Source organism: Zalophus californianus, chromosome 7 (genome assembly GCF_009762305.2).
Source record: "Zalophus californianus isolate mZalCal1 chromosome 7, mZalCal1.pri.v2, whole genome shotgun sequence".
Classification (NCBI taxonomy): domain Eukaryota; kingdom Metazoa; phylum Chordata; class Mammalia; order Carnivora; family Otariidae; genus Zalophus; species Zalophus californianus.
This window is the reverse complement of record NC_045601.1, coordinates 93,392,414-93,410,840: the sequence shown is the minus strand read 5'-3', so window position 1 is coordinate 93,410,840 and position 18,427 is coordinate 93,392,414. Positions and strand designations below refer to the sequence as shown.

General features: G+C 36.6%; 1 protein-coding gene across 3 annotated transcripts in view; it reads right to left on the bottom strand.

The window, feature by feature from the left end:
* The window catches only part of KHDRBS2 (KH RNA binding domain containing, signal transduction associated 2), a 600,281-nt gene that overhangs the window by 23,824 nt on the left and 558,030 nt on the right, over positions 1–18,427 (bottom strand). Inside the window, exons 9-11 of one of the 3 annotated variants that reach the window (XM_027602665.2) lie at positions 13,127–13,192; positions 6,238–6,411; positions 4,244–4,304 (exon numbers count right to left, since the gene is read on the bottom strand). In XM_027602665.2, coding sequence (XP_027458466.1) covers positions 6,314–6,411; positions 13,127–13,192 — 164 coding nt within the window. In that variant the 3' untranslated portion in view covers positions 4,244–4,304; positions 6,238–6,313. Of the gene's footprint in view, positions 1–2,438; positions 2,540–4,243; positions 4,305–5,505; positions 6,412–13,126; positions 13,193–18,427 lie in introns of those variants that run through there. The other 2 variants (XM_027602667.2, XM_027602666.2) reach the window with 2 other exon arrangements.

The window sequence follows — 18,427 nt, the reverse complement described above, 5'->3', positions numbered from 1 at the left end:
AAATATTTTATCATAATCTTTTTTTTAGTCAATATTCATCAAATTGCTACAGAATAGAAATTATAGTAAGGCTATCTGATATTTTAGAATTTCTTTTCAATTAAATTCATTAAAAGTTGGGGATCACCATAACATTTTGGGAAATGTGTGGGTTATCAAACTTTGTTTTAAATATTGGCTTTTCTGTGTATTAGTAGTGTGACATTAGTTAAACCTCTGGACTTCAACCCCCTGTTCTATAAGACAGGGTTAGGCATTTGCAAGCTTGCTTTAAGGATTGAAGATGTTTCATGTAAGTTTTTGTGTGAAAATGACAGTATCTTGCCTGGAAGATATGCTCAGAAAACACATGGCCCCACTATTATTATTGTTATTATTAATACTCTAACCTCACACTAAACATAAATACATTTTATAAATTATACAATTGGGTATTTTTAATTGTGTACTACAGAATGTTTTGCAGTAAAAAATCAAACCTTCCTGTTAAACCTGCAAGAGTGGCGAGTGGATGGAGTTTTCTGTAAACAGGTGGTCTCTTGGTACTGAAACTGATACTTGACGCTCAGCCAACTCAGATTACTGATCACCATTCTCTATTCCCTTAAAAAAATAAACAAACCTACAAACTTCTATATTATGTTAACCAAGAGACGTAGAGATAATGAGAGTAGCCTATATGGTTAAAGGGTTACGTGTTTAAGGGACATTTGCAGTTTTCAAAATGCCAGACTATTTTTAAGTGAAGAACTAAAGACACAAGATTAATGTCTTAATAACACAGCTTGAAAAAAACTATTTCCCTTAGAAGAATTCATGGGAACCTTTAATATGTTATTCTGTGTCACATTTATTTAAAAACTGTTAGTGCTTCAGTTGTTAAGCTAAATGGCTTCAGTTCCATTAATATACTGAAAGTGAAAATGATCTAAATATTACAAATAAGACCTAAAAGCACTCTTTGTTCTCTTTGGTGGCATCAGATTGATTCTGATTTTATCATACTTGAGTGTAGTAAAACTTTTTATTGGACAAATAGCAGGCACAAAGACTTTCTTACATATTAATGCTATTAGTACTGTTTAAAATTGTTTAGTGTCCAGGCTAGCTACCTTTGGCATTTTGGTGAACAACAGTTGTCACAGGATCATCAGTGTACCAAGAATTACAGCATTATCTGAACAAATGCTTGGAACAAACACAGGAATCACTTCGAGCTGCAGTTACAAGGAATGCACTGTAATTTACAAACCTTAATTTGCCATGCAAGTTTGTATGACTCGCAGAGGTGAACGTCAGACTTGAGGATGTTTGTGTATCAGTGGTTCTAACTGGCAAGGTGCCTCCTGACAGCCATCTTTGGGAGCCAGCGCTTCAGAACAGTGAGAGCAGACATGATGTCATGACGGGATGACGTTGGGAGCCGGCATCATTGTCTGATACCGACAAGAGAAGAACGAACCCGTTGGGCGAATGAATGTCTGTTAGTTAGGGCCACTCTGAAGAGTTTGCATTCTATCAGAGGTTTCTGCTGAAAGGCCATTAACTTAGGGAAACTCTCATTCCCCATTGCTGGAGAAACCTACTCTATTCCCTTCTATCTTAAGAGTCAGAGAAAGTTATGCAATAAACAACTGCAAGTGTATGTGTAATTATATTTTTCTGTACCTCAACTTCATTTCAATCTTAGGTCTCCAGACTGCCAGTTAGAAAAAAACAATCTCAGCTGAATATGGATTAATTTTGGTCGGGAGTTGCTTTGTCAACTCAGGGATCGATTTTTGCCCCATCTCTTTTTCCCAGGGTTGGATTTAAATTTTGGACTTTGGTCGGGAGTGCAGCTGATCTTGTCACCTTTCCACATTGTATCTACCGCTACGTCCACATCCTGGTCAGCGCCGGTCCGTGCTGATGCCACCACTCCCTACCATTCCTTCCTGCAGAGACAGTTGTGTGTGTGGTTGCTTCTGCCACACCTGCTCCACTCTTGCCAACATGGAGGAACAGTCTGTAGAAACATTCTTCTACAGGATAGCACCTGGATTCACGGGTGTGGGGGAACTCTGTGAAGCCTGCTGCCTCCCTAGGCTCTATTCTAGACAAAGGTCCCTTCTGTGTTCCAAACCTACCTGAGGCTTTTACTGGATAATTCATAAAGCATACAGAACCCATTCTCTAGGCCATGCTAATATCTTAAACTAATATCTTAGATTTTGCTGCCTCTTGAGCTTTTGTCTCCACATGGGCAGTATTTACCTTGTAGAATGTATGGAGGCAGGTGGATGAGTCATGGACTGATGGATTGTTTGGAGCCTTTTAAATCTACTGTTAACACATAAACTTGATGTCCTAGTTAAAGCCTACTCAAAATCCAGGCTTTTGAAACTAAAAATCCCCTTTCTCATAAATCATTATTTTTGAGCTTTAAAAACTCTTACATTTTTAACTCAGTAGGCCAAGAATGTTCTCTTCTCTTGCTCGGCACTGTTGTTTCTGCTGTCATAGACCCGCCCTGAGTTAAGGCATTCAAAGATGTAGTCTGGTGAGATAGCCACAGGGTGATAAAACAACAACAGCACAACAATAAAATAATTTCAGTGGACACAAAAACATACTCATTAATATATCAAAATAGTAACAGTGACTGGTTTCTCTTTCATTGCTTTACAAGTTCAAGCCTATTGCTTGAAAAGGCTCAAAGGAGAATAATATGCAGGACATCTGGATTAGAGATTCTTTCTCCCCTCGGTTTATAAAAACAGTAACATTTTTAAAGAGTCAAATCAGATGTGCAATGTTGCTGATAAATAAAATTTCGAATTGTATTCTCTGTAACTTTTGACCTTTGATTCTGTGGCTTGACAAAGGGTCTTGATTAGTTGAAGCTCGTATAGTTTTAGATAGTTATTTTAACAGCTTGAATTTTAGAAAAGGTCTCCCAGATGAAGTTAGTAATTATGAAATTGACTAAACGTGTGGATTGCCATGGTTCCTTGGGATACTTGCCTTAGCTCTGATTGTTTACTTCAAACCTAAAGTGGCTTCCTTTTATTTTTCACATAAAATCTGAAAAATTAATTTAACATAGCACTCAAGGACAGCCACCTGACTTGACCATTCCTCTCCAGGCTTTGCTTCCACTCTGTGCTTTCGTGAAGCTGGACTGCAGGGCCCGTTGATCGGCCTCTCAAACTTTACTTCCTGAACTTTTTGAACTCTGTGAAGTGACACAACCTATTCCCTTCACTAGGTGGCGCTCTCTTCCTCATCGACGGACAGACTATTCTTTCATAGTTCCCTCAGTTTCTGTTCTATCTCTAGTCATAAGGTCTCTCCAGGCTTTCTCATACTGTTCCTATAGGACTCATTGAAGGCTACACGATATTTGTGTAGTAAAAAGAAAGAGGACCAGGTCCAGAAGGAGAAATTTTAGGTTTCACCCGTATTTCAAATGTCATGGCAAAGCCGTTTCAATTCTCTTGAGTTTCAGGTTAGTCTGTGGACTTCCTAACTGCCCTTGCATTGTTTCCGGTCTGAAGTTTACTGGCTCAAGTTTTCTACTCCTTGTGTACAGAAATGAAGTCTCAATTTTCAACAGTGCTTTGAATTCAGTGAATATTTGCTGAATCAAATAGAATGGCCGATGAGAAACAAGAAGTTTATCGCTAAGTCCGGTGGCATAACTGGGGAAAACAATGGTAAGTTTAGTTATTTTCTTCGACTAAATAAATGTCCATGTTAATAGATATCTCACGAAGGGTCGGCAAGCAGTTACGGGCTTCCCTTTGCCCTTCCTCCATCTCCGCCAACAGTTGTGATTTCTTTCCCTAAAACTGCAGAATCAAAGTTTGAATACTCTTCCTTTGTGCAATTAGGGAAATGTCATATATAGTAATTCGTAGCAAAGAGAAAGGCTGCAGATTACTAATTAACGTTTCATTTGATAAGCTTCTTAATAAGCTCAGAAATCCTTGCCAGGTAAATACCAAGTTAGTCACTTTATTTCAAAGATAAAAATAATTATTTTCCTTGACAACAATCTAAACCTTTTCAGTATCTCAACAAGTGGCATTTGGTGTTTCAGCTCACCGCCACAGCTCTATGTTGGTAAAGATTATCTATTTCGGAGAGATTAAAAAATAAGCTTAACAAACAATGAATCATGGAACACTACGTCAAAAACTAATGATGTAATGCGTGGTGATTAACATAACAATAAAAAATTAAAAAAAAATAAGCTTACCTCTATCCTTCTTAGCCCACCACATCTGCTATTCACTTATGTGCTCTTTGCTTGTGGATACCTGAAATAGTGAGAAAAAATAAAAAAAAGAAAATTAAATATAACTCAACAGCATTGTGTGCAAGGCAAACATTTACAATTTTAATTGATGACAGACACACACTTCGTAAAACTATTAGCATGCAACTCCAGCTGCAAAAACTGAACAGCAATATGCCTAAGCTGGTTAGCAGCAAAAAAGTAAACCAATCACATCGACAAAAGCCACCATAAACAAAAAAACTGTATTTAAAAGATTAGCAGTTTTGGCATTCATCCCTACCATCAAGTCTTTTGCTTTCTTTTTCCATCAAAATTTAGCTTACGTTTGATGTTAGCAAGAGTTGCATTACTATTATTGTTAATTTTAGTTCTGTTTATTGCCTTGAGGGTTATATATTGTAAAATAATTTTGGTGCCTCTAGTTAATGTTAATTAGTTGTTTTAATAACCTATAGACCTATTTGTTATGTTTTTGTAGGTTTACTTTTTTAACTATCAGGAACTTAATAACTGAGAATATTTAACATTACTGTTGCATAGGCAAAATTACAGAGTCACTATTAGTGTTACCTGTTTAACGTTTAGTCATCCTTTGAGTCCTGCGACATATTTCCTTAATAATCATCAGCCATCAAGTCTGATAGTCTCAAAAGAAATATCAGCCCTCTAAACTGCCTTCAAGGGCGGTGATATTTAGCACTGAAAATTACAAATAAAGTTTTGAGGTTGAATAGCAACAACTGGCCAGTGACACTGATGATTTGTTTGTCAAAACAAATTATTATAAACTACGCAAATGAAGTCCACGCACTCCTTTGAGTGAAAACAATAAAGTGAATCTACGCAATGCTTACATGTTGGATGGGATATTTAATGTGCGGGGAAACTCAAAGGTTGAAGAACTAGGCATTTAGACAGTGGTAAGTGGTAATCTTACCTCTTTATACTCCATTACTCTTTCTCACGAGAGACATGCTAATGCAAACAAGTCAATCAGAATTTGTGTTTAGCAAGATAAAGCTTAGAGGATAGTTTAAAATCCATTTATTATTCTAAATCCATTTTTTTCCATTAACATGTTATACATTAGTGTTTACTAACCATGATTCATGTAACAGTTTAGTTTGTTAACTTTTAAATTATTTAACAACCATAAGTTATTAAGTATTACACAAATATCTTAAAACAGGCTTGGGTTCATTTTTGTAATTTTTAAATAGAAAACATTTTAGGCATCTCTTGAAGAAGAAATAAAGCAGGCATTTAAAGCTAGAAAACAAGTAATTCCAAATTTAGTTTTTACAAAAGTTTTCAGCTTTATTGACAAATTATGGCAAACATATTTGACAAATTGTGGTTTCCTATTTAGAGTAGCTTACACATGGAACTTTATGTGTGTTTTTTTTCTTTTTTAACAAATACAGGTTAAAACACTGAACAAATTCAGTTAGCTACATACATACAGTAGCTGCTTGTTTTCAACTCCATTAAAACAGCATTTAAAATTAAATTTACAAACTTAATATCGAACATCTTCATCTAACTAACAGATATTAAAAGACAGGTTAAAACATCTTATCTACAACTTTATTATCAGCTAGTTCAAAAATCATATTACAGTCTTTTAGCAACCCTAAACAAAGTTTTTGCTAGTTGATTGAGACTCAAAATCTGTTAACAGATTCATGCTCTTTCTTAAAAAAAAAAAGAAAAAGAAAAAAGAAAAAAGAAAAAAAGAAAAAAAAAGGTTACACACAACAATGAAAAACAACCAAGAGAATATCATCCTACTGAATGGTTTATAGACAATGCTTGCCAATGTCTTTTTTAGTCCGTTTTGTAAAATAATACTAGTGTCAATGTCACGCCAACAGTATAGGGGAAAATACAAGAAATATATGGGAGAAATCATGAGCAGTTATCCCTAGGATAGAAAAAAAAAGGACTATTACTTGTCTTGTTGCTGTTTATGTGGAGACCACAGGCTATGAATTGTCTTTGAGGTGAGGTCACAGGTGAGAAGGACCTTCAATATCTACCATAGGGGTGCTCCCTGTATCCCCCTCTGGCTGACCTTGGCGGTGGTGCCTTCAGGCTGGAGCGGGTTGTGGCCCATTCTTCTGGTGCTAAGAACAAGAGAAAGACAGTAACATTCACGTGGCTTCACAGTTACCAGAAACAGTCATTTAAGACGTAAGAGTTGACCAAGGAAAAGAGAATAAAAGATCTCAACACTGATGGCTAAAGCCTTACTACATTTTCCACATGGTGAGGTCATCAAAAAAGTATATATTTTGAAATGCAGCCATGTGGAATTAAACTTGCAGGACATTCTTCAAAGAAGAGAAAGTTAAAGTCCTTGGGTAATTCCGCCTTTATGATGTGTAAAAATTTTGTGCCACAAAAGAGAAGGAGGTATCAGTGTAAACTGCTCATTTTATCCTTTATACAGACTTCTAAAAGAAAGTGGATATAGGAATCCAGTGGTTCCTAGGCTTTGATTAACTTGAGAATCACCTGGGAATCTTAAAATAATACAAAACAAAACCAAAAATGACTAATGCTTGTTCTCTGACTCCCAAACAGAATGATTAGAAAAGAGATCTGGGGCTTGCTATTTTCCAGTGCTCCCCTAGATGGTTCTTAAGTGGTACAGGGTGAGATTCTTGTGCTAAACTTAGACAAAGTTAGTGAGAGAATGGCAGGATATGGAACAGAGTAAATTTAAGCAGTAAAGTCAATAAAGAATATGCTCATATCAGTTTTTACAAATGCCTTGAAAATAAAGAGGTATTTGTACACTAGGAAAAGTCCTCATTCACCTGTTAATCAGATTTCTAGTAACCTGAATGTTCTGAAACCTAGCCAAAAAACAAAACAAAACAAAACAAACAAACAAGAAACACACACAAGAAACAAGCCAACAAGCTTTTGAGTGTTGTGGAAAATAGCCTTTATAAAGTCTGTGACCCCAGAAGAGGAATGTAGCCCTTCTTCAAAGGGCCAGGGACTTAATAATAGGGTTTATGGTAACTTCTTATGTAATTCCTGAAGCTAAGTTATTTGGGTCTTTCAATCCAAATTCAGTTTTCGTTTGAGAGCAGATTTCATGCATGGAACTCTGATAAGAGGAAGTGTGGACATAGAAAAAGGGATTAGTAGAAAGAGACACACTGGCATTGATAGCTGATATATAGGATAGTGATGGTAACGGACATACAACTGGAAAGAAACTGCAGACTGAGGCCAACGATGTAGGTAGGGCATGTGTCCCTGGAGAGTTCAAGTGCCCCTAAGAATATTTTTGTACATAGTTCAGGAAGATTAAAGAAAAACAATAATAAAAATTTAAATTGTACTCACTATACTATATATAAGGCAAAGGATAGTGATGTACCATATAGAGAAATATTAAAATCCCATCAACATAGGAAAAAATAGCATTTAAATGGGCTTTTGGAGATATCCTCCATCAGAACTTCTTTATTATTATTATCTGATAATAAGTGAAAAGTTTATCTCTTCTACTATTTGAGGTACATGCTTAAGTTTATTTTAGTATTTGATAGGACATAAAATAGAAATGAGAACTTAAATAAAAATAAGAAATATTGCCTTTTCTCAGAATACAGATCTACTTAGATCAGGGGTTGGCAAACTAAGGCCAGTGAGCCATATTGGTTAGCTCTCTGTTTTTTTAAATAAAGTTTTAGGGAATGCAGGCATGCTTATTTATCTGCATATTGTCTATGGCTGTTTTTACTCTATAAAGGCAGAGTTGAGTAATTGTGACAGAGACCATCCTGTCTACAAAGCCTAAAATATATAGTCTGGGCTTTTACAGAAAAGATTTACACACCCCTGCTCTAGATCTTGTTGTCTTCTTTGGTTGGAGATTGTGGATGTTGGTCTTTCCGATGTGATCTCTTGAAGACAGGACTCTATCCCTAAGCTGCCAGAATTTCTCAGCAGAGACGTTACGGAAAATAATTCTTTGTATTTACTTGATTGGAATTAAATAAAACTTTTTTTTTATGTGCTACAAGGGAAAACGGATTTTGCTTGCAAAACTAGCAAGTGCCTTCTCAGCCTTATGTAATACGAGTTTTACACTTTGACTATGAATAATCAAGAATATGTCAATGTCCTTGTCTTCTGGTGGTAAAATCTACCCCATTTTATTCATGTTTTTAACAAAAGGAATGTAATACTTTTTGCTTTATTCTGTTCTAGAGTATTAGGGATCCCTGGCTTGTAGTCTATGGGATTTAGAAACTGGGATAATAGAAGTTTCAAGTTTTCCCAGGGAATGGAAGTCTTGGATTCTTTCTCAGAAGCTTGGTGGTTTCTGTAAAATAGTGAAACAACATGAGCAGAGTGGCAGCAGTAGGTGCATAGCTACCCCGGCTTTGTCAGAACTTTTAAACGGGCATAATCTTGGGGACTAGCCCAAGAGCACATTAAGTGTTTAATAAGAATCCACTGATTTAGGTTTACTTGGCTTTATCTAAAGCTCTGGGGCAGCTAATTTATTGGCTAATACCTTTCATTTCCTAACTTTTGGCTAACATTAACATGGGGAGGGTCACTGTTCTCTGCTGTATTCCCAGCACCTGGAAAAAATGCAGTGCCTAGTAGAGGTTGAACACAATGAAAGATTACATGAACGAAAGGGTGAGTGAATAAATTGAGGAACTATGAGGCAGAAAGAGCTTCCAAGGACAACCTTAAAAACGGTAATATTTGAGCCGAAGACACTTGACATTAATTTTAAAAGCTTTATCACTAGAAATACATATTTTAGAGTTAAAATTCAAGAGGTTAGTTAGCTAAATAACAAAAGTATTTCACGACAGGATTTCATAAAACAATCATAGTGGACTCCAATTACAAAAGAGTGTAAAAGCATGTTTCATTGCACAAAAATGTGCTCTTATAAATCTCTGTGTGTAAATTCATACTGTGTTCTTTCTTCCTTGCTGAAGGCTAGGAATGGGAAATACTGTTAGTCTATGAAAACTGTAACCAGAAGGGCAGACAAAATTAATTCCTACCCACGTGAAAGTTGTAGATTTTTCTAAGATTCCTTACCGTTAACAGAGGAGTCAAGGATTTATTTCACTTAATTCACGTTCTCAATAATAATAGTGAATTGAGATCAGGAGAGGTATTAATTCTATTTGTGCCAAATTTCCTTGGTCTATATTTTTCCTAATATCAGAACATTTATACGTAGTCACACATTTACAGTTACCACGTAATAACACAAGGCAACTTCTTTCAGGGACGTTACCATCTTTGAATGTATACTGGAGCACTGACTCAATGGTTGTTTTTCCTTCGTCATTGTATAGGGTCATTGAGCCTTATATGGCAGCCAGTCCCCTCACTGCCTATCATTGGATTTCTTCACCATAGTATCAGAGATAGAAGTGATTCTTAGAAATCCAAAGAAATTCTAATGTAAGTCTAATGTAAGTCCATCATAGAACCTTGCACATGGAAAAGACCCAAGCATAGGTAGAGACAAATCATTATAAGGTCCTTATGATGGGAATTCTCTAAAATTTGAAGTAGAAAGCCCCAAGGATAGACTAAGAAATTGCCTGTCTTCTTTGAGCTCTACTATTCAGCAGATAAGATGGATTTAAAATATTTTAGGGAGAGGCATCTGGGTGGCTCAGTTAAGTCAGTTAAGCATCTGACTCTTGATTTTGGCTCAGGTCATGATCTCTGTGCTGTGAGACTGAGCACTGCATCAGCTCTGCACTGTGTGTGGAGCCTGCTTGATTCTTTCTCTCCCTCTCCTTCTGCACCCCCCCACCTTGCTCTCTTTCTCTCTAAAAAATAAAATAAATAAAATAAAATAATAAAATAAAATAAAATAAAATAAAATAAAATATTTTAGGGATTCATACAAATTTTGGAGTCCCTGACAGTGGTTTCTATTCCCACACTGTGGTCTAGGATGTTATTTTAAAAATCATTACAAACAATGAAATTTAGAAGTAATCTTTTTTTTGTCCTTTTGGAAACTAATAAAGGATGTAAGGTTCTCTCAGTATCAGGATCATTGTCATATGAGAAGCACCAGCTAGACTATAGATGTGAAATAGCAAATTAGATAACAAATTACTCCTCAGAGAATATGCAAAATAAATGCCTGCCAAGTTGAATTACTGGAATGGTTTACAGAATTGGGGATCTGGAAATAGGAAATGAAGATATGAGAAACAGCTTCAGTGACTTGATCAAATTCCCACCATTTCTAGGCTTCCCAATTGGGATTTTAATGTACCATACAGTATATGATAGAAGGAGGGAAGGAGGGAAATAAAGCATTCATTAAATAATTTTTTGTCTTTACTAAAGATCTCCCATATGCTAGTCATTGTTACTAAGCCATGAGTATAAGGATACTTTCAGGAATTTTTAGAGATCACAGGAAAAAAACCACTATGAAATTTCATGGTGTACAACACATTTATAATTGATATTTGAAGAAAATGCTGGGGAAAGCCTAGAGGAGGGGACTACTAATTTCTATCACTCAACTGAACTTGGATTGAGCTCTAACATCTAATCATCTCAAGGAAGTAATTTTCTGAGCAAATATACAGTGTAACTAAAAACTCAGATACTGTTTAACCTATTTAAGAGAACGCACTTTCTTTTTTATTTTTTAAAGATTTTATTTATTTGACAGAGAGAGATAGCAAGAGAGGAAACACAAGCAGGGGGAGTGGGAGAGGGAGAAGCAGGCTCCCCGCTGAGCAGGGAGCCCAATGCGGGGGGGGCAGGGGGGGCTGGATCCCAGGATTCTGGGATCATGACCTGAGCCAAAGGCCACCGCTTAACTGACTGAGCCACCCAGGCGCTTGGACAACTCACTTTCTTTGAAGACTTTCTTATGTTAATTATTTTATATCATCCAGTCTTGTTTCTTAAACTGAATCCTAAGATCTATGAGAGGAGAGCCCTTTAGTGGCAGACACATAGGAAGAACACCATAAATATTTGTAAGCTACATATAAATAGATGATGTTACTAATTAAAAGGAATCTTGAAATCAATTCTGTGAAATAAGTACAATAGAATTCTTATTCAGGAACACATTGTTTGCAATTAGGTTAAGTGTTTCATGTATTTGAAATATATTAATATTTCTTTTAAAAAATGACTCTGCCTCTGTTTTTTTTTTTTTTTTTTTTACTTAGACTGATTTTTTCCCCCAGTTCAGTCAAGTTTTACAGAATTCCATAAAGTGTGTCTCCTTCACATGCCAATAAGCATCATTGCAGAACATCTTATTTTGATAAGGGCGTGTAAATTACCCAGGTAACTCTTCTTGTGTATTCGATGTTACTCTAGTGACTTCAAAAGCTTCTGTATCTCAAATACTCTGCTTTCAGGAGAATCAAATCTATTAAGTGGTGTGCATTTTTCAATGTGCTCTCCCTCCTGCCCTGGGACCAGCTACTTTGGGGAGCATTCAGAGTGGGAAAGAAAAATCTGGATGATATTTAAAGTTGCAAAACTGTGTTCTCTGATTCTTCTGGAGATACTATAAACATTGAGGTTCTTGGTGGGGAAATTGAAACATAGGACAAGGTACCAGTTTGGGACACATCAGCAGTATTTAAGTACCTGCAAAGTAAACTTTTAGTGTTTATCTTTCCAGACATAGGTTTAAAATGCCACCTTCAGAGTACATTAATTTTAGGAATCAGTTTAGAAAGGGTATAGGATGTCACGGAAATTATTGAGGGTGCAGCTCTTATGTTCACAGTTTGCTAGACTTTCATAGTTAGTTGTTTATATATCTGAGGTCTGAAAAAGAATCTAAAATTTGTTTTTTAACTCACCACAACAAAAAGGGAGAACTCATGCTACTTATTTTTGTTATACTGTGAACCAATATGCAGACACCACAACTAAAGTAGGAAACCTAAATTAATCTCTATTATTACAAACCACTAGTGTCTCATACAAGAGCATTTACAAGGTTGATTAGAATTCACCTGGCTCTCAGGCTCTCTGTTTGTTGGTCTCAATTAAACTTCTGATTTCTCTCTAAGGAATATCAATCTATTTAAAAGCACCTTTTGATACTTAGTTGTGTTATTGCTATTTATTCCCAAAGAGAATATGTTAGATTAGATGTTCTGTTGTTGTAACTCACGATGACAATATCTGTTTTCTTTATTTAATTTTTAAATACCTATCCTATTTTAAAAAAGTTAAGATATTCACTCTCATCACATCTTCCAAGGGTCAAACACAGTGCTAGGCATTTTATGTGTATTATTAGCAAATACAATTTTCCTGCAAGATAGGTGCCAATGTCGTCTTCCTTTTAAAGATGAGAAAATTTTGGCTCAGAAAGTTTGTTTGGAAGACCCAGAATTTTTTTAGAGATTTATTTATTTATTTTATTTTATTTTTTTTTATTTTTTTTTAAAGATTTTATTTATTTATTTGAGAGAGAGAGAATGAGAGATAGCACGAGAGGGAAGAGGGTCAGAGGGAGAAGCAGACTCCCCGCCGAGCAGGGAGCCCGATGTGGGACTCGATCCCGGAACTCCAGGATCATGACCTGAGCCGAAGGCAGTCGCTTAACCGACTGAGCCACCCAGGCGCCCTATTTATTTTTTTTAGAAGGTGAGGAGGGGCAGAGAGAGAGAATCTCAAGCAGACTCCTCACTGAGCATGAGCCCTACGCAGTGCTCTATCTCATGACCTGAGATCATGACCTGAGCCAAAATCAAGAGTTGATGCTCAACCAACTGAGCCACCCAGGTGCCCCAGAAGACCCAGAATTTTTATCTTTAATTGTCTTACCATTTTCCATCACTCCTTTCATCTGAAAGAAGATCCTGACTTCCACTCTCTTTTTCCTTTTCTTGCCTGGAAAATAGGACTTCATTTACTCTAATTCCCTTGAATTATATAATAACTGGTGATTCCAACAACAATTAATTAGCTAAATGAGTGAGAATGTAGCTTTAATTTTGTTAACAAGAGTGTGGGCTGCTTGAGCTGAATTTGTTAAGGTGCAAATCTAAGTGTTCATTCATCTAAGGTAGAAAGCAAGATTGTTCCAAGCATTTTAAAATATTAATGGAACATTGGAACCTAATGGTTCAACAACTTTATCTACACAGTTTGTATTGCCACTATGAGTAATTGCAGTTTATTGTTTTAAGATACAGAGGGTAAAACATTGTAGTATTGAAGGGGAAATATGGATGACCAGCATCTGTTTTCACAGATGAACATAGTGAATTCTGTTCCAAGAAGAGTTAACCTTGAGTTCACCGCAGTTATGCTCTCAGGAAATTCAGTCAGTTTCTGGGAAGCATTTATAGCTTTTATCACTGTTTCAAATTTTTAATTAGATATTCCCTGTTAGAAAAAAGTAACACTTGGAATAATCCATCTAGAGAATAACAGAGGGCTGTTATTCTCAACTCTAGAATTTTGTGATGCACATGGCAGGCACTTGGTAATTATTTATTGAATACATTAATTCTATTTAAATATTTTGCATCTTCATTTTGTACCCATAAAAGAAGCCACAGCCTTCCCTCGGATCTCTTCACTTCGAATAGGACTCCCAGGAGTCTTATAACTAGGCCTGCCTTTGAATTCTGGTTCTTCCTCTTTCTTACTGAAAGACTTCTTTGGCAAGTGGCAAGTTTCTTACTCTACATGCTGATGACAAATTTAAATTGTCAGAGACCATTCTGAGCTTCTGACATGCATATCTAACTGCCCATGGGGCATCTCCTCAGGTGTTTCAAAGTCAACTTTTTCCAAAACTAAACTCATCTTTTTCTCCATACTACTTACTGCTCTTCACAAGTTTCGTATTACAGAGACTGAAGCTACTACCTACAGCTTGGCTGTTACTCATCAAAAGCCCTTGGCCTTGTCAATCTAACCAGTCATCAAACTTTGCCTTTTCTTCCTTAATATGTATTTAACTCATGCATTTCTTTCTATCCATTCCCAACCCTATTCCATGGCAAACCATTCTCATCTTTGCCCAGAGTACCCAGCTCTCTAGTTATCTTTTGTGACTTTCCACGACTGTATATCATATATTTATATGCTGTAATATATATGTTATATATATATTATAAAATACATATATCTGTGTATATACATGTATATATTCCCTAATATATGTGTGTGTGTATGTGTATGTGTATACACTCCTACTCTACTCCACCTTCTAGCCAGAGAAAGTACAACTGATCAGGTCTGTTCAGTTGCTCTTGTAGCATACTCAAGCTCAAGTCCAAATTCCTTAGCAAGGAATTCCACTCAGAGCCTAACATGATCTGACCCCTGCCTTCATTTTAGAATTGATGACTTTGGTGATCACCTGATGAAGCACAAGTATTCTACAATATTCATTGAAAAATATTTCTTGGGTCTTGAAATAGGAGGAGTGTTGGTATAGTTAAGATTTTAAAGTCTTTTTCTCAAAAGGAAGGTCATCTTGTTTTTGCATGGAAATGGACCAGTTAGCAGAAGAAATCAGTAGAACGAACTACTTAAAGGTTTCAAGTACAAAAGATTCAAACTTTAGATACTTGTTATATTTTGGAAATGAATGATTTCATTTTGCTTAATATATTGAGAAATAGCTTACAATTTCCTTAACTAGCAAAATGTTTATGGATTAGTTTTTTTTGATTACTTATTTTGATTCATCTGAAGAATGATGATGATTTCTGGTAGTTATCCCACAAACCAGAGATGGACTTGGTCTTTTGGGACTTCTTAAGAGCTTCTCTTGGCTCCTGGGGAGCTTGTCCTAAATACCAACATTTTCCTCAAAAGCAATGAGATTCATTTTAGTCTTTGAAGAGCTTCTTAGGTGAGGTCCCTAAGAGGCTTTCAAAATAGGTATTTCCCATTGGCCACCTGGACCATGAAACAGATAGATAACACCTGACTCCAAAGTCCATTTGTTGACATAAACAACAAATATGAATGTTTAAAGTGTAGTCCATATTGAAAATATGCATGGGTAAGTTCAGGAAGACAGTTTGATAAATATATGAGTCATCTACAATGAGGAAAACTGTTGAAACTTTTGAAGGTAAAATTCTGAAAAACATCTGTGGCTCAACTAGTTGGTACTTGACATGTCTCTAGTAACTTTAATTCACCTCGGTGAAATATGGGTCTGTGGCCATGGCTGGGTTTTATAACCTGAGAATTAAATCATCTTCCAGTTTCTTTTTTTTAGTCTAGGTATGGAAATTCTAGGGCCATTTTTCTTAACCTTTCTCCATTCTTATACATACCCTGGTTTAGTATCTCCAAATTTACTTCATGTATATACCTAATTTCCAAATCATTACATGATTTCACAATTTTATATTCTGTGGCTAAGCTTAAGTTATTGGAATTACTGCTATTTCTGATTGTGAGCTCCAGGAAGATAAAAAAAAAAAATGTCCAACAAACTTGAGACTGCGCCAAGAATTGCATTCAAGGTAGTTTAGCTTGCAACAAGTGAATTTTACTAGTTTCTATGTTCCCAGATGCAGCCACTATGATTGGGAATGTGAGGAAGAATCATTGTAATTCAAATATGCTATGATTAGTGTATTACCCCGTCCCTTGCTGGTGGTACAATTTTTATATTGTCTACTCTGTTTTAGCCCCTGCCTTATACACTTTACACATTATCATATTTAATAATGACTCTGTACCATTTCATTTCTAGTTATCATCTATTAATAACTGACAAATTATACATGTAACTAAAATTTAAGCTTATATTTTATTCTTGATTCTACTGTGTAACATCTTGCAGCTATAGAAGAATAAAGGCCAGTGGTTCTCGGTATTTTAAAATAAGTAGGTTTCTATCTTCTTAACTTTGGAGTTAAGATCTTATCTAAGTAAAAACGAGATAAAGAATCCAGTTAGAGAAAGGATTTCCAAAATGGAAGGTACAGAAAAAAAAAGGGGTGAATAATAGATAATTGGACACAATATAGAAGCTTTTCTGACTTGAATTTTAAAAAACACTTCTACAATTGTCAAATAAAATCTGGAGTCAATCAAAAGCCTGCAGAATTCAGCCACAGACTTTTTTTTTTTTAAGATTTTATTTATTTATTTGAGAGAGAGAGAGAATGAGAGACAGAGAGCACGAGAGGGAAGAGGGTCAGAGGGAGAAGCAGACTTCCTGCTGAGCAGGGAGCCCGATGTGGGACTCGATCCCGGGACTCCAGGATCATGACCTGAGCCGAAGGCAGTTGCTTAACCAACTGAGCCACCCAGGCGCCCCAGCCACAGACTTTTTTTATACATAAGGACTTTATGAGAACTAATGGAAGAATAAGAATGATGTTATAAAATGATATTTTATAATTCTCTTCTCCAAGAATTCCAATGATGCCTTCAACTCAGTGAAGGAGGTAGGCTTGGTGATGTACCTTCATAGACAAACAGACTGAATTTGTAGCTATTTGATTGCTTTACTCCCCTCCCCCCCACATTTGTCATTTCTATACTTGAGAACAGAAATGAGCCCAGAGTGTATTCTTAGACCAACACCAAGTTATGGGAGTTACAGAAAACCAGGTTTTAAGCTCAGCAAAGTGTTAACCTGGCTGTTTGGCCAGCTCTGACTCTTATGTTTTTGCCTCAACATGTGTCTGCCTGCTTTCCCAGGTTGGTGCTCTCATCTCACTCTCTGTGTAATAAAAATTTGGGCTACCCTTTGTCTCCAGTTACTGTGCGGTAACCTCTAAACTCTGGAATTTCCTGGAGTAATGGGGAAGTCTTGTTATTCATGGTGGGTTCCTCCGGTAGTTCATGCCAATAAGATGGCTTGGGATGGGGGCTGGTCATGCCAACCAGGAGATTAGAGGGTTTGGGCGTTAACCATGTGACACCAGCGCAATCTGGAGAAGAAAGAAAGGAGTCTGGAGATATTCAGTCGTTCATGCTGCATAATGGAGCTATAATAAATCTCTGGGCACTGAGGTTTGCATGAGCTTGGCAATACCTTGTGTGTTGTTACACATCAGTATGCCAGGAGGAGAGTGCCACCCTGAAGATTTTGAGAGCTTTATGTTTGGGGCTCTCCCAGACCTTGCTCTATATATCTATTTCTCTCTCTGCCTGGTTCTGCCTTCTTTCCTTTTGCTCTAATAATTAATCGTTAAGTTAGAGCCCTTTCCTTAGTTATGTGAGTCATTCTGGCAAATTATCAAACCAGAGGGCGTAGTGGGAACTCCAAATTTGTAACCAGCTGGTCAGAAGAAAGGGTGGCCTAGAGTCTCCCAAACTTGTGACTGGAGTGTGAAGTGAGGGCAGTTTTGTGGAGAGTTGTGCCCCTCACTTGTAACATTTGGGCTAACTCTGGGCACTCACCCTAGTTGGTTTGCTCTCCCAGTCTTCTCAGCAGCCTGAACTTAGCTCTTTGCCATGACTGGACCTATCCCAGCTAGAATTTCCAAATGCCAACAACCTCCAGGGGTATCCATCTGTCACCTGCTGGTGCACTCCCCTGATCACGAGGGGATGTCTCCTGGAAACTTCCTGCACAGTTGCCAGGCTCCAGAGAGACTGACCTAAGTGTTCTAGATCCATCCTCCCCCTCCCCTGGCCTGTCTTGTTACCAGCAGAGCTAAAGGTTTGACAATGTCCCCATTTGGTTAGGTAATTTACAAAAAAGACACCAGTATTAGTCATCAGTAATCATAATTACATTTTCAACTGGCATATTTTTTCAGCGATCTGTATATATCAGTTCCCATTGAATCATTCAATAAATTATGACATATTTGAAAAATATGTGTTGCACATTTATTTCAGGACAGTGTATCTTAGTCTTTTACAAATTCATACCCTCTATCAATAAAAATAAAAGTCTCCCCAAACTGTGGAAATTTTATAAAGACCCCCTAAGGTGATATGCCTCCAGGATATATTTTTTCTTAGCTAGTCTATTTCCAGGTGGCCAAGAAAATGTTTTCCCAGCTTTATATTTTATATTCTGTACTTTGGTTTTAAAAATAGCTCATTTTTGTATATTCTAAATGTAAATCATTATCATGTTGAATTTACTTTTTTTGTACATGATTTGTTCACCCCAAGATTCTGACA